General features: G+C 37.9%; 1 protein-coding gene across 3 annotated transcripts in view; it reads left to right on the top strand.

Annotated features, from left to right (window-relative positions):
* COL12A1 (collagen type XII alpha 1 chain) overlaps positions 1–17,135 on the top strand; it is a 101,291-nt gene extending 84,156 nt beyond the window's left edge. For all 3 annotated transcript variants that reach the window (XM_031052759.2, XM_031052757.2, XM_031052758.2), the window contains 9 exons: positions 147–200; positions 1,508–1,561; positions 2,701–2,772; positions 9,291–9,326; positions 9,436–9,502; positions 11,090–11,278; positions 12,417–12,485; positions 13,502–13,672; positions 16,051–17,135. In XM_031052759.2, the coding sequence (XP_030908619.2) occupies positions 147–200; positions 1,508–1,561; positions 2,701–2,772; positions 9,291–9,326; positions 9,436–9,502; positions 11,090–11,278; positions 12,417–12,485; positions 13,502–13,672; positions 16,051–16,232 (894 nt within the window). In that variant the 3' untranslated portion in view covers positions 16,233–17,135. The remainder of the gene's footprint in view (positions 1–146; positions 201–1,507; positions 1,562–2,700; positions 2,773–9,290; positions 9,327–9,435; positions 9,503–11,089; positions 11,279–12,416; positions 12,486–13,501; positions 13,673–16,050) is intronic.
* The last annotated feature ends 8,136 nt before the right edge of the window (positions 17,136–25,271 follow it).

The following is a 25,271-nucleotide window of genomic DNA, read 5'->3' as shown; positions in this document are numbered from 1 at the left end:
AAGGTTTGTTTTATTTTTGTAAATGCAATAAAGCATTTAAATAAAGACAGTTAATATTTAAATATGTGCATATCTAATGGAATGATTAGCATAGCAGTGATGTTTGTTCTGTCATGGATGCAGTTTATCATTCTTTTTCCCTCTAGGGAACCCCAGGTTTACCTGGTCCACCTGGACCAATGGGACCTCCAGGAGAAAGGGTAAGATTTCCTCATTTTAACTCTGAAAAGACCAAGTAATGGTTTTGGTGGTTTCGTTTTCTTTTTTTTTTTTTCCCTTTGTTTTGGTCCATTGCCCTCCCCCACCTCTCTTTCTTTGTGATATCTGTTTTCAGATGCTTTTTCAAAAGGAGTTGTTTTATCAGTATCTAGTTTGAGAGGTAAAAGTGGAAGGACTGGAAAAATCTAGGAGTGAAAACCTTCCCAGATAGCCATAGGCTAGCCAGATATGTACTATAAGAATTGCAATGCTTACTCTCCGGACTGGGTTCTTAGATGCCTGCTCCCACAGAGCACTATGTCCACTGAGCAGAGCTCTGCTGAAGTACTTAGCCTTGCTGTCTTCCACATACTGTTGCTGCTGCACAGGATCCCTTTGAAATTCTGGTTTTCTCAATGTCTGGGAGATATCATATCTGTGAAGAATCTGGCTGTGGCATTCTTACTGTGAAGATGAAGTTTGCTTCTTAACTTTTGGCTGTCTGGAGCTAAGAATGGGGGATTCTGAAATCTCTCATTTTTGAATGGGGGAATTCTGAAATGCCTTCATAATGAAGGACATGCACACAGGTATTTAACTGTGGAGGTGTTGCAATCCCTTTCTTCTAGCTTCGGGTTGGCTATGCAAATCTCTTTTGTCTTCACAGTGGCATATCACCTTTGAAATGACTGAAGCAACAACTTACATTTACAGTCAAAATTACTAGCTGAGATTATATACATTTATAGTTATCTTCTCATGACCGTTAGTAGCTGGGAATGAAAATAGACCACAATATAGTATCTGCTTGCCAAAAAGCATACCATTGGATTGGTGGGTCATTAGTGGACCATGGACCACCAATGTTAATATGTGCATGCTATGTTAGGCTGTTGAAATGGGATTTTTCAGCATCTCTTCTTGCAGGGGAAGTATCTGAGAGGAAGGTTGTCCTTCATTTAAGTAGAAACCTCAGATTTTCCAGCTAATCTGTGAGTGAGAGAACAGCAAAATGAGAAATCTTCTCTGGATAGAGCAATGATTCATTTTCTTAAAAATGTTGAGAGAGACTCATTCTATATTCAGTTAGTCAACAGCTGCTGAACATCTTGTGAGTTGGCTGAAGCTCTCTTCCATAGCCTTCTACAGTATTAGTTGTGATTGTTGTTTTTGTAAATTACATTATGGATAGGTTTGAAAATACATGCTAGTAGTAACCAGGAGTGTTGCAGTTACATGATCTTAATGGTCATTTTAATCGAGCAACAGTCTTAAATAAATCGCTAACCATGGTTTTGTTTTTGAACAGGGTTTCACAGGAAAAGATGGTCCTACAGGTCCCAGAGGCCCACCAGGACCAGCGGTAAATATAATTTTGTCTTTGATATATTATGCAATAAGAGAACTGATCCAAGAGAGAACCACGTTAACATTCAGTTTCTGTCAAATATGAAATGGATCCTTTTTTCAATATCCTAAATAGATCTGGGAAACTTATGAGCAAACAGCTGCATAAAGCATGTATTCACAAACATTCATAAGAATGGTTTTGAAACTGATATCTTTCAGTGTAAATAAGGGAAGGAGCAGTTAACCTGGTACTTTAGCCATGATCTTTAAATGCATAGCTAGATTTGCTAAAACTAATCAGCTTATTACTTGTATTCTTGTAAGAAAAACAAAACCAAACCCTGTTCATGCAAGTTTTTCTTGACAAGAATATTTGAGGACTAGTTTTTGCTTAAAAAGCTACTTTGTGTTTTGTGGGACCATGTTAGAAAACATCCTGGCTGTTACAAGAAAAACTCATGCTGGATTAGACAGCCTAAGATAGGCAAGTTGCTGCAGCTCCATGTTGTCAGGTCGAACCAGTAGCAAGGTGGAAGATGTGTTCCTTGTAAGCAAATGCACAGAGCACACATTTACACCAGGTATTAAATATAACTAGTGTGTATATAAATTATAGACAGGAGTCTCTCGGGCAGGATATTACATGTGTTCCCCCCACTCTCTCACAACTGTCTTTCTTATGCTCCTTTATGGGTGTTCAAATAAGCTTTTGTCACATAACCTAACTCTAGTCTTTCATTTGTTCATGTTTATCTAGTATCATAGAATGAATTTTATACACTTCTTGTTGTGGACTTTTACATGGATCACAGATCTGCTAGATGAAGTTAGAAGGCCGAACTGTCTTGTACTCCATTAGGAATCTGTCAGTAAGAGTGATCCCAAAAACATGTAAAAACTCTGAATCTTTAGATTCAGAAACGCCTCTTAATCTATGGTGTTATGTAAAAGGACACACTTCCATGAAGAAGAAAAATATTTTTTTATGAAGGAAAGTTTTCAAGCCTGATGTGTACCTAGCAGAAAAAAAACCCCAAGACTGATACAACCCATTTTCAATATTGCTTTTCACTCAGTGCGGTAACACATTTCTTATTAGCACTTAGGCAGTTGTAGATTTACACAATTCATTTTACATGTTGTCCACTGTAGGGTGCCCCAGGAGTTCCAGGAGTTGCTGGCCCAAGTGGAAAACCAGGAAAACCAGGAGATCGTGGGACACCAGTAAGATAATGATACACTTACAGTATCAAATTTAAAATTACATTTTTTTGAGGAATATGAGACTTCTTGCTTTAAATACTTGCACTTATGACAGTGGTTAATACAGCGGAGCTGACCTAAGACCGCAAGCCTGTGTTTTTCAAACAATTTTATTTTTACAGTATGCCATTTTGCTGAGTTTAATAGTTGGGGCTGGAAATTGTGGTCTCTGGTTTCCACTAAAAAGATCATAGACTGTTATGTGCCAAGACATATATTCCTACACTGCATGAGCATGAAGAACTAGGTCAGCAAAATGACTGGAAAGTCTTTATATTTGTGCATGTGTATGTGTAGTAAAAGAGGGGTACACTGCTGAAGGCAGACGATCTTTGATAATTTTACATAATAATTTCTGGTTTGCAAATTTTTTGTGTCTTTTACAATGTAATTGCAAAATTATTTGGGGGTGGTTTCTGTGAGATCAATTCAAACTTTTAAAGTACATCCTGAATAGGGAGAAAGAACAGGTGTTGCCTCCCACCAACAGTTTCAGGAGAAATTTTAACTGATTCATTTATAGGATCTCTGAGAAATTATGTTTGACTTAGGAGTGGAGACAGCAATTGAAATGAGAAGTCATTCATTACTTCTACTTAATGTCTGGCAATCATTCAGAATTTTCCATCCTGTTTCAATGTCATTGTGTATACAACGGCTGGATAATTTGGAAGAATATGTAGTAGGCTGTGCAGCTTAATGGTTACAAAGTGGAAGTTCCCAGGAGCACCTGGAACCTGGGTCACTTTCTCATATATACATTGAGTTCAGTCTGCATTTGCCAGCCTATAAATCCCATTTCTCTTTGCAGTAGAGGACACAGTCTTAAGAAAGCACTGAAGCTATCCTGGCCTTAGACATACAATTGCTAATGTGATATTCCTGCCAGGTCAGATGCCTGATAGACAGCCAGTGCACAAGGTGCTGCAATTTGTCCACAAGTGAGCTTCCAAGTACCAGGTATATCCAAGTTTTCCTCCACCTGGGACAGTGGATAGCTGACCCAGTTCAACAGTGAAGATCTTCTGTAGGTAAATGATGTGCATAGAAGGAAATTTGGCTGCAAGCCCAGTTTCAGTGCTTTTGCAAAGCAAAAGTAGTCAACTCCTGCCCAAGCACCATGTATAAGTTGTAAATTCTCCTACACTCTAACCTTAAGAGTTCCTTTCAGTTAGAAATACATTCTCCCCACCCCACCCACACTACCCACCCCCCCGGCATTGCACTTTCTTGTAATGGGACACTGTGCATCACGCTTACCATTTCTTATGTTTCTAGAACAGATCCCAGCAGGAATTCTGGCTTGCACCTTGCACAGATGTTTTATAAGATTCCTTGTGGACAGAATTTCAACGCTTTCCTTTGTGTCCAGCATTAGAATTGCCAAAGGTGCAGCCTGATAGCCAAATGCAACTTGCAGTGTCATGGTTCAGGCCTGCCCAAATCTGTAACTTCCTGTCCTGGAGAAAGATAATAAGGTTTTGCTTGCCTCTGATAAATATAAGGAGTAAATAATTTTTGACCTGATCCTATAATTTTTTCTTCTACCTGAACAGTCTGTATTGCTGGTACATTGCAGCACATTTCAGGTAAAGGACCCCTGCAAAACAGGGAATGTTACACCCCAAGCAAAAGATAAACAGTTATGCAAATTACAACAAGCCTTAGTGTTGTGAAAACATTCCCACTGACTGCAGTCAACTGGAGCTCTTTCCTGATGTGTTGAATACCACTAATGTGCTAAGCTGAGGCAAACCACACCACAAATGTGGCTGCAAACATTCCTCTGCCTCAGTGCATACTTAGACTAGAACAAGCTGATACTTGAATTGCTAGCTGAATTTTCATGGAAATAGGAAATTCGACTTTAATCTGCTTTTAAGTACTTCCAAGAGAAACTTAGGTAATTTTTTCTCAGTGTAGTACCAAAATGACTGGAAAAGGAACAGTAAGAATACAAATGAGTCAGTAATCTCTTGAGAACTGAGCACTGGCTATTCTAGGGGAGGCTAAAATATCTGTTCTCTTTCTGTCTGTCTGTTCAGAGAGTGAGAATTTGGTAGTAGTCCATACACATTTCATGGGGTAACAACCAGCGAGGGTAAGAAAAAGTCAGTAAGCTAGAAGAGGATATTGACTCAAGAAGAAATGGGTATTTTTTTTCTGTGAATGAATGTAATAGGAAATACAAACCTATCGGAGATGAAAAGTCCCAGTACTGCTGTTTTATAGGTGTGAGAGTGAAAATGGCAATGGATGAGTAGACAAAGTCATCTTAAGGTACAGCTGTCTTGTTTCTAAAATAGGCTCTGTGATAACAGGGTCTGACTTTGTTGACTGAGAAAATCCCCAGGACATAGTGCAAGGCATTTATGTTTTCCATACAGGGTGCTATTAGACTGATGTCTCCAGGACCAAGTTCAACATGAAAACCTTTAAAGAGTAATCCTGAGCACATAACGGAGATGTTTGTTGGTAGTTAAATCAGGTTTTGAGAATTTTACATTCTCTGATACCTTGTGTTTACTGACCTTCCATCCATCCATTCAGACATCCTAGATGAAGTTTCAAAAAGACACTGCTTTGGGAGCAGCAAACTGGTGGTTCTTGCGTGGAGCAAACATTCTTTTGGGGAAAAAACAATTGAGTGCATTATCTTTTAAAGTAAAAATAGCAAAACTTCCTTTGTTTTGTCCTCCTTCAGTCATAGAACTTTGCTGCAGCCCCAGACCTCATCCCACAGCTCAGAAAAATCCCACATGCAGCATAAACTAGCTTTTCCTCACACTGACCTCAAGTGACTCCCTCATTGCAGGATATCAACAAAATAGAATGTCAGCAGCAGCTGCTGCTTCTCAAAGCGCTGGCAAGCCGTTGGCTAAGTTGCACTTTTTTGTCTATTAAAAGGAAATAAACTGAAACTTAAGAAGAATTCTAACCAAGTGGGAGGAAGATGCAAATAGTAATTCAGTAGTTGCAGTTATAATTTTTTTTAAACCATATTTGTAAAATACCTGTGTGGTATAAAATTAACTTTGTTGTTAAAATAGCCTCTAATCTTCAAATTTTAAAATTAGATTGGAATAACCTATAGATTTCCAGTCATAAAGCTAAATACATCTTTGCAAGGTCATAAATTGAAGAATGAGGCTCATTTGAGTTCAATTAATTGTAAAATTGAAGGTATATCATATATTTTATTATTAATACAATTTTCATACTATAATTAAAGAATGGCCTTAGCATTTTTGTAGTCTGGGGACCTTTGTTGGCAATACTTTTGAGCATTGCTGTACATTTGTTACCAGAGCACCTTCCTGTCTTACCAACATTACCTGTGGCTGAAGACAGTCTGAAGAGCTTGGCTAGTCAGCAGAACCATTTCTAGAAACACTACATAGGGTTTAAACATTTTAAGTTTGCTTTTTTTTTCCTCTTTTCTCTGTAGTTCTGCTGTGTGGATGTGATAGCAAGTGAATCCATTGGAACATGGCATTTTAAATAATTGTTAAAATACTGACAGGATAGTAGACCAGAAATCTGATTTCTGGTGCTGGTGCTTGCCTAGTGTAAACAAGAAGACATACTGTATGATTTGCTTCCTGTCAAAACAACATGAGGTTGTACTATGAAAACCTTAGAAAAAATGAAAGTAAAAGAGCAGGTATTACAAATATGTACTCAGAAAGGAAAGAATGTTTGTAATTTTGATGGATATATTATGTACATATTAGTAATTGTTTGGTGGCATAATTTACAAGAGAGTTTCTCTTCCCCCTCTACTCTGCCTTGGTGAGGCCGCATCTGGAATATTGCATCCAGTTCTGGGTCCCTCAGTTCAAGAAGGACAGGGAATTGCTTGAAAGAGTCCAGCGCAGAGCCACAAAGATGATGAAGGGAGTGGAACACCTCCCTTATGAGGAGAGGCTGAGGGAGCTGGGTCTCTTTAGCTTGGAGGAGACTGAGGGGTGACCTCATCAGTGTTTACAAATATGTAAAGGGTGGGTGTCAGGATGATGGAGCTAGGCTTTTTTCAGTGATATCCAGTGATAGGACAAGGGTGTAAACTGGAGCATAGGAGGTTCCATGTGAACATCAGGAAGAACCTATGTACTGTAAGAGTGACAGAGCACTGAAACAGGTTGCCCAGGGAGGTTGTGGAGTCTCCTGAGTTGGAGATATTCAAGGCCTGCCTGGACAAGTTCCTGTGTGATGTATTCTAGGATTCCCTGCTCTTGCAGGAGGGTTGGACTAGATGATCTTTTGAGGTCCCTTCCAACCCTTGGGATTCTGTGATTCTGTGATTCCGTGATTCCAGTGGTACACTTATGGCATCATCAATCTAAATCTTTCATTTGAGTCTGTACAATTAATTTTGCATGAAAGATCTGTTACGTATGATGCGAATGTACTGTATGCCAACTGCTCAACTCAGTGATAGATGAGCTGCCTCATATTTTCTGTAGCATGTCATGGGGTATGCAACAGTGCTGGAAAGAAGCTCAGAGAGCATACTAGGTTCACACCCTAACGTACTCCATAGGAATTTGTTTGCTCCAGACCTCGATAGAAGTCTATGAGACAGTGCCACTGCATTCAAATTATATCTTTTGTGAACTCAGTGGAATGGTTTGTTGTCTTGTGTTATTGAAATAAATTGTGGGTACTGTAGGAATGTTATGAAAAACAGCTGCAGCCCACACTTAGCCTTTGCTTTGTTAATGGTGATAAACAGAAATACTCCTTAAAGAAATACCACCATGTAAAAAAGTAGTAATTCTTATGAAGTATGTGTTAGTATGTGGAAAGCAATGCAGAACAGCAGATGACCATATTGGTCTTTCATCTCTGAAATATGCCTTTGAGTTCAAATATTAATTTAAGCTACATGTGAAAATCCATTTGAACTCATGATAGCCACTTTTTGTTGAATAACAAACATAATGTACTCTTTAGACACATTTCTGACAGGTGAATTTACAACAGATTTTTAGCACTCAGATGTGTCCTAACTCTGCATTCACTGGTCACCTGTAAAACTCACACTGGCCACTTCAGGAGCCATAGTTATGGCCAAAGTTTTGTTTGTACTGCCCTAGAATTTAGCACACATGGTATTTGTCTCAGTGAGTGTTCAAGAGCATTGGAAGTGCCATTTGTGATGGTTTCCTAAGCAAGTTTTGCAATAAATATAGGGTTTTGGTTTTGTTTGGTTGTTTTGGTTTTATTTTTTTTGTTTGTTTGTTTGTTTTCTGGTGTTTTTTGTGTTTTTTTGTGTTTTTTTTTTTTGTATTTTGATGTCAAAATTAAAAAATAGCTTTAAAATACTGCAGATTTTCAAATTTTTCAAAGGGCCACATGATTGTGATTCTAATCTTCTGCTTATTTTAAATGGGCATCAGCAACTTCTACTGTGGCCAAAATCATGTCAAATAGACCAAAGTAAGTTATAAACATCCTTCTGAGATCATTGCTATTTTGAAAAACTTTAAAAATCCATCATAATAAGCATTGTAATTACATTTTCTTTGGAAAGTATGGTTTCCTCTTTCTCGGTGTTTTATTTTGCTAGCAGTGTAATGCAAACATAAGGCTAAAATCTCAAAATGTTCTATGAGAGATGCACACACAGAATTTTGTATGCAGAGTAGATTGTGTGTGCTATCACCAGTTCAGCAATTAAAAACATCTTTACAGTATACCTGATGTTTTTCCAGACATAAATGTATAAATATATAAAAATTAGAATCAGTCCTTCTGCTTTACTTCTTAGACAGTATTCTTGAAAAATGAAAAACCCACAACCACTAGAGCATTCAAAGGCAAATGTGAATTGCTGTTAGACAAAAGTTAGCGCTGGGCGGTTGTCAATAATTGTATAGCAGCATAAGTTAAGACTTCCATGAGACTTTTATAAGACTAGAAATGGTTGAAAATTCTCAGGGAATAGAATAAGTACTTAATGGTGTCTCCATCTTATGTGCCATCTCTTAACACAGGGTCTGTTTCTCGTGGGTTCAAGAAGACAACTACCCTTCCTAGACATGTGTTATTCTTCTTAACTTACCTTCCTTAATGATAAGTTGGCTTAAGACTTAAAATTAAACAGTCATATATAACTCATACAAGACCATTCACCATTTACAGAAATGTAATTCTAAAAATTAAACTTTCAAATTGCCAGTGTGGTTCCAGTATCAGAATATGTCAGTTCCTTTGGCCCCAGTTTGAATATTTCCTTCAGATCTTTTTCTTCTGCATCTGTCAGCGTATTTGTTCATACACAAAAGATCACTGCTTGTCCAGTCTTTTCTGGCACCTGCTTTGGCATCTTTGAAATGTAAATAAAGTTCAAGGAGGACGAGGTCTGTTTTCCTGAAGAAGCCAAAATGTGTCCTAGAGTTGCATGTCTCAAACTTATAGGTGGGGTGGAATAATACAATCCTTCAGTTGCTTTATTTTTACTGTATTTATTTTAGGGTGCACCTGGAATGAAGGGAGAAAAAGGTGACAGAGTAAGTCTTCTTTAAAGTCAGATTTTGTCAGATTTTTTAATTTAAAACTATATCTTTAGAAGCATAGATGCTTAGTAATAAAACACTTGCTTTGGTTTTGATTATTTAGGGTGACATTGCTTCTCAGAACATGATGCGAGCAGTTGCAAGACAAGTTTGTGAACAACTGATAAATGGTAAACAGTATTGCTTGCTTTGTTTCTTAATCTAGTAATTTACTACTTTGTAAAAACAAAAAACAATGTTTTAGATTTAAGGTGAGGGATACTGGCCACAGAGCATAACAAGAGCCTGAGTGATCTCATAGCTGTCTGATGCCAATGATGTGGTGGAAAAAAATGTAGCACTAAATCTTTGCCAGATCCAGATGGCTTGTGTGATCCTGAACTAATCTGTGACCTTTGGAAATATACATGAAAGTCTAATGTTCTGTACAAGGAAGGTGACCTTTCCTTTGTCAGTTTGGTCAAAAACTACTTCATCTTTGTATAAAATCAGCATACATTTTCTCATTAAACATGTTTTATCTTCAGAATGAATGAATCGGGGAGAAAAAGGATACTCACTGCTAACAGGAAAAGAGATGAGTGTTGGGTAAATACTGTGCACAGTATCAGATGTGTTAAGCAAGTAAAAATTATATTTATTTGGAGAAGCACTCCAGATTGATTTTCAGTCCTCTACTGCCACACAGTGCAGCTCTGCAGCCCAATGAAGTATTCTGTACAGTCTTTGTCCCTGAGGCAGTACTTTTGCTATCAGTACATCTTCCAAAAAGGACAGAGACAAATGTGGCCATAAACTGTTCTTAATATTATTTCTATAATCAGGGTAAGTTCTGACTCAGATAAACGCATACACCTTTTTGATCATTAAGAATGCTTGTGCACAGGAAGGAGGACAGTATGTTCTTTTTATATGTCTGTTATGGCTGCTATTTAAAACATGTCTGTTAGTTAGTTAGCACAGAGGCAGAAAATTACATTCATGAATGTTTTATACTTATGAATAAGGATGTATCTGAGATCTGTTAGCATCTCTTTTTTGAACACCTCAGCCTTATTTTTTTTCATATTCAGTTCATCTTTTCAGATACTAATACATACACATACTAATGTGTAATGGCACATTACAGTAATGGGGTAGATAAGGCCACCCATTAAGGCTTCTTTCTGCATTATTTCAAAATGCTGTTGCTTTTATTCAGACACCTTTCTTTGGAAATTAAATTTGCCTATATGCAGAAGGTATATAGGTACAAACCTATACATCCTGCATGCTTAAAAAGCAACCTTATAGACTGTATGCTGCTGTCTCTTACCTGAATAATTTATATTGTGTTTGTGGTAACTTCAGAGATCTGAAAGTACATAGAAATGTGATACTTAACTTTTAGAAGTGTAACAAGTCTTTTCTGTTCTTCAGAGTAAAAATAACCTTTAATTAGGTCTCTAAGAGCAAGAGTATTGTAAACAAATGCTTATTTTGTGACTTTAATTGCTTTAAAAGTATTTTTTATTAATGTTACTGGCTTCTAGAGGTCCCTTTCCTTTCTTTCCTCCGTCCTCCATTTATGTTGTAACTTCTTATCAGACATTCACATTATGTCTACCTAATTCACCTCTACTAGTTCACCACTAATTTATTGAATGGGGACAAGGATAAAGTTTAATGAAGAGAGATAAATTGTTATTTCTTCCCACTATGATAAAAAACTTTCATTTCACAGAGCTTATTGAACCATTTTGCTTTCCTTTTTGAAGGTCAAATGAGCAGGTTCAATCAAATGCTGAATCAAATCCCGAATGATTATTATTCAAACCGTAACCAGCCAGGGCCACCAGGACCACCTGGTCCCCCAGGAGCTGCTGGGACTAGAGGAGAGCCGGGACCTGGAGGCAGACCAGGATTCCCAGGACCTCCTGGGGTCCAAGGACCACCTGGTGAAAGAGGTGGGTAGATTCCAAGACAGCTGTATATTTCACAGTGGACATAGTGCAGAGGCTGCCAGAGAAGCAGTCTCATCCATTTACCATGTCAGATGTGGAAGCCCACACTTAGCAGTAGCCTGTTAGGTCAGCTGGATTGCATGAGGGACACTGATGTTCTGGAGGACAAGGTTAATTACACCAATACTTTCCTCTCTCTCCCTCGCTCATGTTTCATAAACCACAAGGTGGTATAGCATTTTGACTGCTTCAACAGGATATCCCAGGAAAGTGAATGTTCTCAGAACTCTTCTGGCACTAAATAGCTACATCTTGAAAGGCTGTTTGGAGTAACACAACTCTTTGCAGAACAGAACTCTGATTAAAGAGAGAAAATGAGTCATTACAAAGAAGAAAAAGTAGGAGTTGAAAGAATTAGGTCTATATCCTTGGCTCTTTACAGCACTCTGAAGGAGGGAAGCAACTCTGAACTGAGTTTTGGTATACGGTAAACCTATTTCATGGATACCTTGGACCACTGCAATGACATGCGGTGTCTCTACTGTACTATGTTGTGACTTTTGCTTATTCCAGCTACTCTGGAATGAACTCAGTGCTGTGTTACCTAGCACGTGTTTTAATATAGTCTTTAAAACAGACTAGGAAAAAAAATCAAAGAATGAATTTCTGAATTCTGCTTTCTTAAGCTTATTTCATCATAACTGTTTCTAAGAAGGTATAAAGCATCTTTTGTAGGAAAAGTATGCAAGCTTGAAAATACCTTCCTATTTGTAGCTTAAAATAATAACATTCTGTGTTTTCTTAAGTATCTCAAAGACTTTTCTAGGTCTGAGAAACTTTGTTCACACGAAATTACCTCTGCATCCTACTTTATTTTTAGGTTAATATATTTAAATACAAATTATTTTCCCAAATGCGCATTTGGACATCTGTACAAAATGAAGTTTGACCAGCCTTGTTGCATTAAGTGATGGGAATTAAATATTAATATCAATGAGAGAGCAAGAAGAAGTAGTTGTCGATGTGGCTTCCTTCCTTTGGGGTTTGCTGGTTTTTTTGTTTGTTTGTTTTTTTTTCTTTCTTTTTTTAATTCTTTGTCTTTGGTTGGTTTTTTTTTTTTATTTTTATTTTTATTCTGTAGGAATTCCTGGAGAGAAAGGTGAAAGAGGGACTGGATCTCAAGGACCACGAGGTTTGCCGGGGCCACCTGGTAAATATTCTTATTTTGTCAGATTACAGAAAAGCAGAAGAAAAAGACAAAATTTCTTCATAAGGAACTAGACTACATATGGTGAACATACATGCTTTTGACATGTATTAGAGTTTACTGAAAAAAAAAAAGAAAGATTTTTGGATGTGGCTAATAGGTGTTTATCATGTAATTTATTCATCTGGCATCCTTCCTTGTGTGAAAATGTATTTCCTGAAAGTACATTGTCCAAATACTTGATGGATATTTTCATAAATGTTATCAGATGATACTTTTGAAGCATCTAGTTCAATCTTTCATAGGTTAACATGTGATTACAGAACTACAAATTGCCCCTGACTACAAAATACTCCCACATGCAGAGTTACAAGATGACAGAGTCAGATGATTTGAACACTGGTTTTGGTCTTCGTATCATGCGATATTGTTCACTGATGCCTTGGCAGAAATCAGCTGCATCATTTGTTTCTGCTTGCAGCTTACTAGGCTAAAATGGTTTTTTGTTACAGGACCCATAAGACGCAGCAAATTGTAGCCCCAGTTACTTGGAGCTTTACTTTTTCTGCTAACCATAATGAGATTGGTTCCAAAAAAAACATTACCTCATCTATCCTGGGGCCACAGGGCAGCAGGATTAATGTACTCCTATATTTTAATTGAAATCCAGTGTGCTTGTCTAATCTAGTAGTTTCCCTTGAGATCTCCGTATCTTACACAGAGCGGAAATAAACCAGAGCATTCATTGATGTTTCTTACTTGGCTCAAATCTTACAAAATCAGTTTCTGTGAATAAATCCTTAAATAAGCCACACACAGGGAAGCAACTAATGATGAGTCATATTTCTAGTTTTCTTTTGTTTTTCTTTCTGTTGACCCCCATATAGCAGCAAAGTGTAAGTGTTTTCTCACCAAAGACATAACCTAGTCTGTGTAGTCTAGACAGCAGTAATGTTAGCTGTTTTGTCAAGCTGGCTCTTAAAGAGAACAACCTCCCAGCCTTTGAATTCTAAAATTAGGTCCACAAGGAGAATCTAGAACTGGTCCACCAGGCTCCACAGGATCACGAGGACCACCAGGGCCACCAGGTCGTCCTGGAAATGCGGGTATTCGAGGTCCACCAGGACCACCAGGATATTGTGATTCATCCCAATGTGCTAGCATCCCTTACAATGGCCAAGGATTCCCAGGTAGGTTATGAACAACTTCACTTGCCTTAAATAGCCTTCACAAATGTGGCTGTTCATATTGAGCTGCTTTACATGAGACAGTCCTGCTAGTGTGGACTTACTGAATCAGCAGGAAATGGTTGCAATGAGCAGGCCTGCCTCGTTGTAATGTGCAGGTATATAAGCAGTCATTTGGACTTTGATTTACTTGATTTTATGTGTGGTTGGCTTTAAATAGGAAGTGGTAACTAGATATTTTAGTGTTTTGTTGTTTTGTTTTTTTTTTTTAACATAGATGGTTAGTAGTTGATAATGTTGCTCTTAGGATTTAAGTGACCGTTTTCTTCTTCTTCTTTTTCCCCTTCATCCCCACCCCTTCCAATCGTCTTCAGAACAAGGTTGAATTCTCCATGTTGTCTTGAAAAATAAAAAGAATGCTGTGGTTAGCAATTTCCATGTGTCTCTTTTTGAGCAATGTCAGGATTATTTATACAAAATTAATACCTGAAATAAAAATTTTCCACAAATGAAATGCATTCATTTATACAGTGTAGACAACAGAAACCCACCACTGTCCTACAATTTCTACCAAGTTAAGCACCATGGAATCTCTAATTAGCCCTGAGTAATATCAGCCTTCCCCTTTGTGATGTAGCTCAAAACAGTAGGCTGCTTCTAGAATCAAAATAAAGGCTCACAGTGGCTGTCAATTTCTGGCTGGAAAGATGCTACTATATTTTAATATGGGGATCCTGCAGGACCACAGTATTGTTAACAAATTAATATGGATGCATTGCAACACCTCAGAATTAGTGTATGTGATACTACTATTGGATATGTTTTGGTGTAGCATATTGTGCATGTACCCATGAAAAAAAAAAATAAATATATATATATATATATGTACACACTTGCAGATTCAGTGCTCCTGGTTAAAGAGCCAGGTGGTTGAGCAGATCTCACACAAAATTCTTATTTAAATGAAAAAGAAAGAAAAACCTACCTGTGATTCATCAGTGTTTTCTTGTAAACAGCTATGTATACATATATAAATATATGCCTATAACTTAACTGTTATGTATTTAGTTGGATGAAAGTATGTTTTTGCACATCAGATGGACTTTTTAAAAAACTAACATCATCTTTGACCTGTTTCAGGTTTCGGCTAACACATTTTCTAAGTCGCCAGTGCTGCTTACAGTTTGAATACATGAAAATCCCGTTTCTGAGATGTTTGCGCACGTGCTTAGTAGAAAATGAGTCCGTATGGATATTTCACCACGAATATGGTTTTTGAACCATGTTGGTCTCATAGAATGGGGAGATTCTTTTTACTAACACAACTTGTGAATGAGATAAAGGACAGTGATGTCAATTCATTAAGCCTGTTGCATTTCAATAGTAAAATAGACAGACTTTCTTTTTTTTTAAAAAAGACCCCGACCATCAAAAGCCTCAGTGGTGAAGGAGGCTTATAAAACTACTAACCAGCAAAGGTAATGCCATTAAAAGAGATAGACTTAACCTGGGAAATGAGAAATGACTTATGTAAATAGTAAACTAATTGTGGCTTGTAAATGATTTGTATGGGACTGTATCCACTAAAATCTGTTAACAACTCTACATGATGCTTTTGCATAAAAGCCTGCTGCTGCTTGCTATATGCTGGAATAACATCTTTGATGACTTATGAAATCTACCTGTCTGTTGCTTGTTACCAACATGTCAGAATCGGGGCATGTGCCTTTTTTTCCATATGTAATCTTGTTGGATTCTGTAACTACAGTTATAAATACCAAAGTTTTATAATTATTTTTCTTCTGTTTTGCTGTAGTTTTTGGTGTTCCTGAAGCACCAGCTGTAACTCGGTTTGTTACGAGGAACAGCACGAGAAAATGACATGTACTGTATATTGCCGCTGGTGATAGTTATGTCTACACTTACTTTCCCATTCTCAGAGAAAATTAGTATATGCCAAACCCACCTGTTCATTTTACCTGCTTCATGTCTTCTACTAATTACACAGTTTAAAATAAAGTCCAGTGCTTGTATTTACTGAAGTAGCTGTAAAATATTATTTTAATTTGATTTGCTTTGTGATTTTCTTTTTTTTGTTTTCATAGTTCTACAATAATTGGTCCCTTGCATAATTTAAGACTCTTTCTGCAATGTTTTGTGTATTATAAATACAAAACCTTTTAAAATTTTATCCTTTTACTGCCAAAAACTATTAATGAACAAAAGTGAAAAAATATCCCAGTGAACTATTAATTTATATATTTATTATATGGAAATAAGATTGGACTAACATTATGTAGGCAAACTAACCTTCATTGTATTTGTGGATTCAAAGACATGTGATAACTATTATGTTCAATCGGACAACTATTTTCAACCAGAACCATACGTGCCTGAAAGTGGACCCTATCAACCTGAAGGTGAACCCTTTGTAGTACCTATGGAGTCAGACAGGAGAGAGGACGAGTATGAGGACTATGGAGTTGAAATGCATTCACCAGAATACCCTGAACATATGCGCTGGAAAAGATCACTGTCAAGAAAAGCACAAACAAACCCATAAAAGATCTGTGTCTTGTTTTGGTTTTTTTGGTTGGTGGTTTTTTGGTTTTGCTATTCTTGCATTTGCAGATACACACAGGGAGAGCGCATAATTTCTTTTGCAATATAGCTTTCTGGTCTTTCATATCAGACGCACCCCTGTTTTGTATCTTGCTTATGTGGGGATAGCAACATGTGTACCTAGAGACTTCATATCATTCTGGAAATGCTTGTAAAATACTTCTGCTTATAGTGTCTGCCTACAGGTTAATATGTGCATTCAGTTATCCCAGTGCTGCCTTTTCATTAAAATAATGTAAAAACAAATAAATAAAAAAGGAAAACAGAAAAACCAAAACAAAAATAACCACAGAGCTGCTGCAAATTTTCTAAGGACTGTCTGCTTTAGCTCTACATTCTTTTTCGTTTTCAAATGCATGTTTGCAGTTCAGTCAGGTCACAGGTCTGCATTATCTAGCTAAAAAGAAAGACACAAAAAATTCTCTCTCCTCCCAATATCATTGTCATTTTCTTCTATGCTTAGTTATACTTTTCAGGGCATGTACTGCTCTTATACATCTCCTTTAAACACCACAAACATTAAGTAGCTGAAATCATTGTATCAACTGGATACAGTTTAATAATGCCTGAAATCTCCTTGTTGTAGACACAGTAACATTTATGCCAAATTGCAGTCAATCCTGCAGAGATGGAATTGCATGTTTATGTTGTATATTTAGTATGGATTTTTTTTTTCAGAATACAATGTTTTTTAGTTATCAAAAGCAGTTGGAAATTGTTTGCAAGACTATGGATATAGAATTGCTGCTTTTATATTTTAACTGCAAATTGTGAATTTTACTGCCTTATATTATTTATTTCTGAAACGAAAGAGGCATTTTTCAATAAAACTACTGAAAATTTATGTTTCTTTATTTTTTTTTGAAAGGCATGTGAGACTGATGTGTGTGTATTCTGTCAGTATTACTCAATCACTTGGAAATGTCAGGTGGCAAAATCCACTAGAATGGGGATAGTCTTAAAATAGGTACTTGAGCTTGGTGTCTAGAGGTGGGTGAATGAAAGCAGGAAAGGCTTCCTCTGTCTGAGGTATGAATAAGACAGCAAAGACTCTACAAGTCATTTGGTGAAGGAAATGAAAGAGGGGCTCTGAGCTGCAGTTTCTTTTTTGTTTTTTTTTTTTTTTTTTGTTTGTTTCCGATGGATGGATGGCTGTTGCAGAAAAATAGACTTTCCACTTGAGGAACGATTGACCTGCAGTGGGTACCTAAAGCTTCACAAGCTTTTAATTCCTTGTGTGCTGTGAGCATTGTAGCCATGGCAGCAGTGAATCCAGTATAAACAAAGAGTTTGCTAGAGGAAGTGTGTGTCTGGTGTTTGCTGAGTTCCATCCTGCTGGGACCATATGTAAGCTGGCTACTGTCTGCTCAGGAGTTCGTCTGTGTCTGCTCAAGATTTGATCCCAGTGATGGCAGTGACATACCTTACTTAGAGAGGGAGGCAAGGATGGTTTGGAAAAAACGATAAAAGTGCAGTGAGCCAGAAGAGTGACTTCTAATTCAGGAGGAGAGAGTGGACTGGTGGTTATCCTCCCAATCCGTGGTATCTTAACCAAGGTCTGTCAGAGAAGTAGAAAAGGCTTTTACCACAAAAGCTGGAGCCAAGCGTTTCATTGTGAAAGCTGGAATGCCATTTCTTAGGATCATGCAAGACATCTGTCACAGAAGGGAAGCTAGACATGCAGGCTGGCTTCCTGATCACTGAATTTTACCCTGCACTGGAAGCTATATGACACATTTTAGTGTCCAAAAATGGAAATTATACGACAACTCCATATGCTGCCTGACTAGTTATCAGTGAAATGAAATCCAAAAAAATGGCATTTCAAAGAGTGATTCTGATTATAGTCATATGCCTTTTAGACTGTAGGAGAATAATTTCTAAACTGAGGAACATTTAAGAGAGAATCAAAGCCATTTATTCTTAATGTTTTCTTCTAATTGCAGAGAGTTAAGTATCAAAAGCATGTCCTGCAGCTTCATGTGCAGTAAAGAAAGTGTGTGTCTGGCAGAAATAATGATGCTGCTAAAAATTTGGAGAAGTGATTGAAAAGTTTTGTTTTTTTTTTCTGAATTGTATATAAAAAACGATGTTTTGTGTTGATCTCCTACTTGTTTTTTTTTCTGCCATTGTGTCCCCAAGGCAAGCTTAATCAGATGCCCATATATTCTTAAAAAAACTTCCCTTCTGTCCTCCAAACAGAAATTTTTACTTTGTTTAAAACATATATTTCAAATTATTTTTCTGTTTCTTCCCCAAACACACCCAGTGCCTGCCAACCATGCCTCATCTTCTTTATGTTCCTTATAGGATCAGTCTTAACAGAAATGCTGCTGTATGAGTCATGCTCACCTCTGAACTTGAGATAAACGTATTTCATATAAGTATCCCCATAATCCTGAAGCCTGGTTAACACTCCCTTCACCTGTGCCACAATGTTTGACAGGCTTCTTCTGATAGTGCATTTAGAAGTCGAAAGGAGTTTCACTGGCTCATCCAAATATTGAGTAGATACTTGAAATGTTTGGACAGCGTACAAACAAGTATTTAGTGATGGAGACCAACAAGGCGGAACAACTCATTTTCCAGAATTCTCAGAGGAATGACTCTTGAGGAGGTGTGGGTGCTGATGACAATTCTCGGAAAGCTATTGCAAAGCTGAGCTGAGCAAATCCTAGAGAAATGCAAATTCAAACAAGTTTGGGTTCCTGAGTATCTTGTGCACAACTGAGCAGTTTACATAGTCCGGCAGTTTTAAAGACAGAAAATGTTTAAAAGCTCGGTTTTAATTTTATATGCTTTCTGTCCTTTTGGCAAAAACTGTGGATAGGAACGAGCAGGTGGGAAAGGGCTGCTGCTTGTTTAAAATTAGGATGGAGCATTTCAGAGAGGACCTTAATGAAGACAGTCTTTGTGCATCCCACAAATATTTGCTCAGAGATCAAGTTCTTTGCATTCCTGTTAGTATGGATAGGAAAACTGCACAAGCACCCAAACAGCATTACTGTTTATGAGGCTAAATATTGTGGTAGTGCAACATGGCTGAGATCTCTGTGCAATAATAGGCAAAAATGGAGCAGAGGAAAGCATGTAAAGAGTGTCTCCGTTAATTTTATTTCTGTCATGGTTTTGCAACAGTCTTTTCAATGCCGTAGCACTGACTGCACAGAGATACTTGCAAAAGAAGATAAAGGCACAGTGGCTGATTTTGCAGACATGAAGAGTTTCAAGCAGCAACATAAGCAGTTATCTTTGTTCCCATGAAGATCTCTTTTTGTATAAAAAGAAAAATAAAAAAGGCGTATTAGTGATAACTTGATCAATCTATATAGATCTTGAAGGCAATAATTCATAATAGCAAGTTTCCAAGCTAAATTCCACCCTGCAAAACACATTAAAGGAGTCACATAGTCCTGGATGTTGTCCACTGCCCTTAAGAAGAGAAATAACGTGTTGATATTTTTGACTGTAACTCAGGCTAAAGTTACAAATGGGAGAACATTTTTGGTAGATACTGCATTGTGAAAACACTAATTATTTCCATGTCAGCTTTTTAATATAAGAATGAATAACTTTGTATGATTTTACTTTAGCTGCCCCATTGTACATACTGACACGAAGGTAGTATTTCTGGTCTTCAAAGCTGAAAAGATCAGACCACCTTACAGCCATCAAGGAAACACAGCTTCTAACAAAGGCTTTACCTCTTTCAGTATTCTGCAGAAGACCTCAAACTTCTGCCTTGATCATAGAGTTAAAAGATGCACAGCCATCACTGTCATGCTCTGGAAAAAGAGGTGTGAATGAAAGGAAATTTTCTCAAAGGCTTCTCCACATCTGAAGATTTTTTAGATGACATTCAGCTAAAAAGAATAGACTCCAACAGTGATTTTAGTGCTGATACACTGTTAGCCTCTAAAAAGAACTGCTCAGTTGTATTTTCACTGAGTTATTTTTCTGTGCTCTTTGTTTAATGTTTTCGTCTCATTGTGTTTATTCTTTTGTCATGCATGAGATCATTGAGCTAATTGTGACAAATTGCACCTCAGAGAGTGATTCTGAAATACAAACTGAAATCCTACCTCTTGTAGGATCAGCTGTTTTGCCACTGAATTTAGCAAGGCTCAATTTATAGTGTTGCTTTCATTTGGCAAATCTGTTCTGTAAGCTTAGAGATGTAGAAAGCCCTTAGCAATGAGATATTTGCTTTTGGATGAGGAAATGCAGCAAGGCCATTTGAAGCTGTCATCTGAATGCTGCTCTCAGTTTCATTTCTGGGCCAGCATTGTTCTGAATTTCTTCAGCATTGAAAACCACTGTTTGTTTCTGAACTGTTCTTTCAGATTGGTTTAAAGCCCAGTTTGACTTCCACTGTCTTTTATTCCTGTATAAACAGTCCAGGATGTCTTGAAGGTTTAGTTCATGACCACTGTACCTTTTCTTTGTGCAACCCATATTTATTCCTCACTGGAGTGATGCAAGCTAATCACTGGATTATCAAGAGCTGCTGCAAGTTTTGGGATCATGACATTTCTGGGTGCTCACTTTGAGACACTCATTCATCTCCTAGTTTCAGAACACAGTATACCTCTAATAACAACCACTCTAGCCAGCCTCGAGTTATCTTTCAAGTCACTGCCAAGATTATTTGTATAATATTAAATATTGACCAAAACAATAAAAATAGAAGAGAAGAAATAAGATAATTTCTGTCTCTTATTTTCATAGAATGTTATCCCTGCAAAGTTCTTCAGTTAAAAATATTGAAGGAGATGGATTCTCTTCCTTTAAATATAAAGTAGAAAAGCTTCAGATACTCAGGAAATACCAGAAAGGAGAAAACAAAAGCTGTGTCTTTTTCTATTAGAGGTCACCTAACCAGAGATTTCTGTCATAAACTTCACCAGAATTATAGGTCTCTGAGCAAAATAAAGTTGACAGAACTCCAGTATTGACCATAAAAAAGGTATTCCTTTCTGGGATAAGCAGAAGTATATAAAACTGATAAATACCTTGAGCAATACTGGTTTTACAGCTGCCAAACTGAAGCAAATGTGAGATGTTTATCAGTTATAATGGCATGCTGTTTATGTTTCATAGCAACCACCACTGGAAAATTGCAACACATTATTTAATGTTTGCAGCTCCAGGCTCTGTTCATGATAATGAACAGAAAAAAAAATAATTAAAATTACTGTACAGTGTACAGTAACAGTTTTCTCTTTAAGTTATGCCATCTTGTCGTGCCCTGCACAATCTTCTTTCCCTTCCTTTATGCCCTCTTTCCTGCCTGAAGCTTATGTGCTGTTCCCCTCTATTCAGCCCTGCTGTCTGTGCAGCTCTGGGCTCCCAGGTGATAAGAACAAGGATATGTTGAAGCAAGTCCAACTGAAGAACACCAAGGTGGTCCAGGGGCTGGATCACCTGGCAATTGCAAGGCTTGGGGTTCTTTATCCTGGCAAAGAAAAGTCTGACAAGGAGGGGTGTCTGCTGTCTTCAACTTCCTTTGCCCTCCCGCTATTCCAAAAGTTTGGTTTCTTTTTATATTGGTGGCAATATACAAATTAAAGATTAATAAAGTTCCCAGGATTACTGGATCATGCACTCCATGTGACTTGCATTTTGCTACTGCCTGTCTTGCATCTGAAACTGTAGTTTTGGATGTAGGGGTATAGGAACAGAATTTTAGGGTTCCTATTGCTTACACTTGTAGAAGTATTGGTCTTTTCAATTGTCCCTGTATCTTTCTTAACTACTACCTCTCTTCCTGCTTTTATCTTACTGTCGTAATAGATTAACAAGCAGGAAGTCTTTGTGTAGATTTTATTATTTTCTTCTTCACCCTGGAAGTGATCAAGGCCAGGTTGGGCAGGGCTATGAGCAACCTGATCTTCTGGAAGGTATACCTGGGCATGGCAAGGGGATAGGAATTAGGTTAGGGTCCTTCCTTTTAAGGTCCTTCCAACACAAACCATTCTATGATTCTATGATTCTTATAAGTAGCTACAAGTATCAATTACAAAGGGAGATGGTTCAAGACATGTTTTTAACTCAAATCTGTCTTCTATCTAGTTGCAAGAAACAAAACAAGTGCTTTTTTGTACACGTTTTAAGTTTTTAGTTCTAGAAGCTCTGTTGATGTGATAAATGTCAGCACAATATCAAATAAAGGGTACTCTGCAGACTTGGGTTTTTCTTTGGCAGTTCTTCAGAATACCATGAACATTTTCTGATGTTATTTAGCAATGCCCTTGTGTACAGTATATCTGGAAGAAAACTCCTGGAGGCAGTAAAATCCCAGTGAGTGCATCCTCCAAGGTGGTATCCTGAGGTTATATTTCTCAATGTCACTAGCAGAAATATTTTCAGTAGCAACAAAAGTCAAAACAGAGCCAAACATTTCATCTGTCTGTCCCATTTCTCAAAGGCATGTCCGAAAGATATGTTTTCCCTCTACAGCACTCACTTCCCCAAAAACGAGACAAGAAATTTGCTGGTGAAATAGGTGAAGCTTTTAGAAATTTGAAGAGAAAAACTTTTGAATGTAGAGTAGAGATGAAAAGCTTTACTTTAGACAATAGTGTGAAACTAAAGTGTTTCACGATACAGAAAAGTGGTGGCCCAATGTAAGTTCCCATCCATAGGTCAAGAAAATCGGGTAGAGACAACATCTTGCACAAGAAATATGTACTACCACAGGGTCACAAATTGTTCCCATTTCTTCCTGAATCTGGGATATTAGAGGTGATTAGAAAATCAGGAAGGGGAAAACAACATCATTGAGATTCCCAACAGTTTCTTCAATGTAATAGATTAATTAGCACAGGCCCAAACACTGAGCTATGACCAGAGCAGTGACAGCTTTATCAGTGACCCACAACAGCAAGGCAAAAAAAAAAAAGATATTCTGTAAAGGCCGTATCCATCTTGCCTGGACATTGTCTTTATTTAATTCCTTCAAAACACAGCCTCTTCCTCCAGCTGAGGTAGGAGAAAGTTCCTAACTTTTTGCTCAGGTAAATGATATCATGGAGAGGTTATCAAGCTGTGATTCTCAGCACCTGGTCCAACAAATTCCTAACTATTCTCTTATTGTGCTATACTGGCACATTTGTGAATCCAAAAGGTTCAGAATAAGGAACTAAAGTGAAGATCAAATGTGATGGAGCAAAGGGAAAAGTGCACAGGGGAGCACCCAACTGCAGTCACTGGCTCGTGTAGCTTGGTGGCTCCATTTTCTCCTAGAGTAGTCTGGGAGGAAAGGCTATTTTTCCAGGATGGAAGAAAGCTTACTCTTTATTGACGAGGGAAAGAGAATGGAGAAGCACAACTTGCTGTTCTACTTTTGGTAGAGAATGTTGTAAGGAGCTCTTGCTTAGTAGGTGTCCTCTTTCAGACTCCACTTGTAGCAATTACAGAAATCAAGGTAATTTGCTCATTTTCATGAGGATCACCACTGCTCTTGAAGAAAAGAATGTTTTAATGGTTATCATCAGGGCTACTCCTTCACCAGGCTGGATGGTAAAATTGTACAAAAGTGTCCCTTACTAGGAATATCTGGGCTGTTCCTCTTAAGGCTAGAGGTGTGCTGTGAGGAGCAATGGCTGTTGACACTGGAAGATGACTTAATGCAGCATGACCTTACTGGAGGGATGGAATAAAGTGAGTTGTCACTAAATAAAGACAATGAGGCCTCTGCTGAAACCAGAGAAGTGTAATAAATTAGGATATTCTGCATTAAGATATTATGCATATAATACCTGGACTACAGACACTGGAAAAGATGTAAAATGGAAGAAATCCCACAGTTTTGTGCATGAACCTTCATTATTGTCTTTAAGGCAATGCTATTTATTGTGATTCATTGAGGTCAACTGGGGGAAAAATGATGAATATCGTAGCTGATGATCTACAGGAATATAAAAACAGAAAGTAAGAGACTTGGACTTTTAAATAAACATACTCATCAGCCCTTTCTGGCAGAAGATGCACAGATAAAATTTCTACATACTCTAAAAATACAGTAATTTGAAACAGGAGGTGATCGGTGTGTTTCTTCAAAAATGCATACTTTCAGAAAAGTGAATAATGATTGCTGTATCCTGCTTTATGCACAAATATATAGAAATAGTAACTAGAAATGTAGAATGAATAAGAGCAACAGCCAGTTATTTATAAATCTTGTGCAAAGCGTTTGACCCTGTGCAAAGCGTTCGACACTGTCCCACATGACATCCTTGTCTCTAAATTGGAGTGTCATCAATTTGATAGGTGGAGCACTCTGTGGATAAAGAACTGGCTGGATGGTCGCACTCAAAGAGTTGTGGTCAACAGTTCAATGTCCAGCTGGAGATCAGTAACGAGTGCTGTCCCTCAGGGATCGGTGTTGGGACCGGTCTTGTTTAATATCTGACATGAACAATGGAATTGAGTGTGCCCTCAGCAAGTTCGCCGATGACACCAAGCTGTGTGGTTCTGTTGATACGCTAGAGGGAAGGAATGCCATCCAGAGGGACCTTGACACACTTGTGAGGTGGGCTGATGCCAACCTCATGAAGTTTAACCATGCCAAGTGCAAGGTCCTACACCTGGGTCGGAGCAATCCTAGGCACAGCTACAGGTTGGGCAAAAAGGAAATTCATGGTAGTCCTGCGGAGAAAGACTTGGGGGTGTTGGTCAATGAGAAAATGAACATGAGCCAGCTTCAGTGTGCACTTGCAGCCCAGAAAGCCAACCGTGTCCTGGGCTGCATCAAAAGGAGCGTGACCAGCAGGTCAAAGGAGGTGATCCTGCCCCTCTACTCTGCTCTCATCAGACCTCACTTTTAGTATTGTGTGCAGTTCTGGTGTCCTCAACATAAAAAGGACATGGAACTGTTGGAACAAGTCCAGAGGAGGGCCACAAGGATGATCAGGGGACTGGAGCCCCTCCCATATGAAGACAGGCTGAGAGAGTTGGGGCTGTTCAGCCTGGAGAAGAG

Source organism: Melopsittacus undulatus, chromosome 3 (assembly GCF_012275295.1).
Source record: "Melopsittacus undulatus isolate bMelUnd1 chromosome 3, bMelUnd1.mat.Z, whole genome shotgun sequence".
NCBI lineage: Eukaryota > Metazoa > Chordata > Aves > Psittaciformes > Psittaculidae > Melopsittacus > Melopsittacus undulatus.
This window is presented reverse-complemented; position numbering and strand designations above follow the sequence as displayed.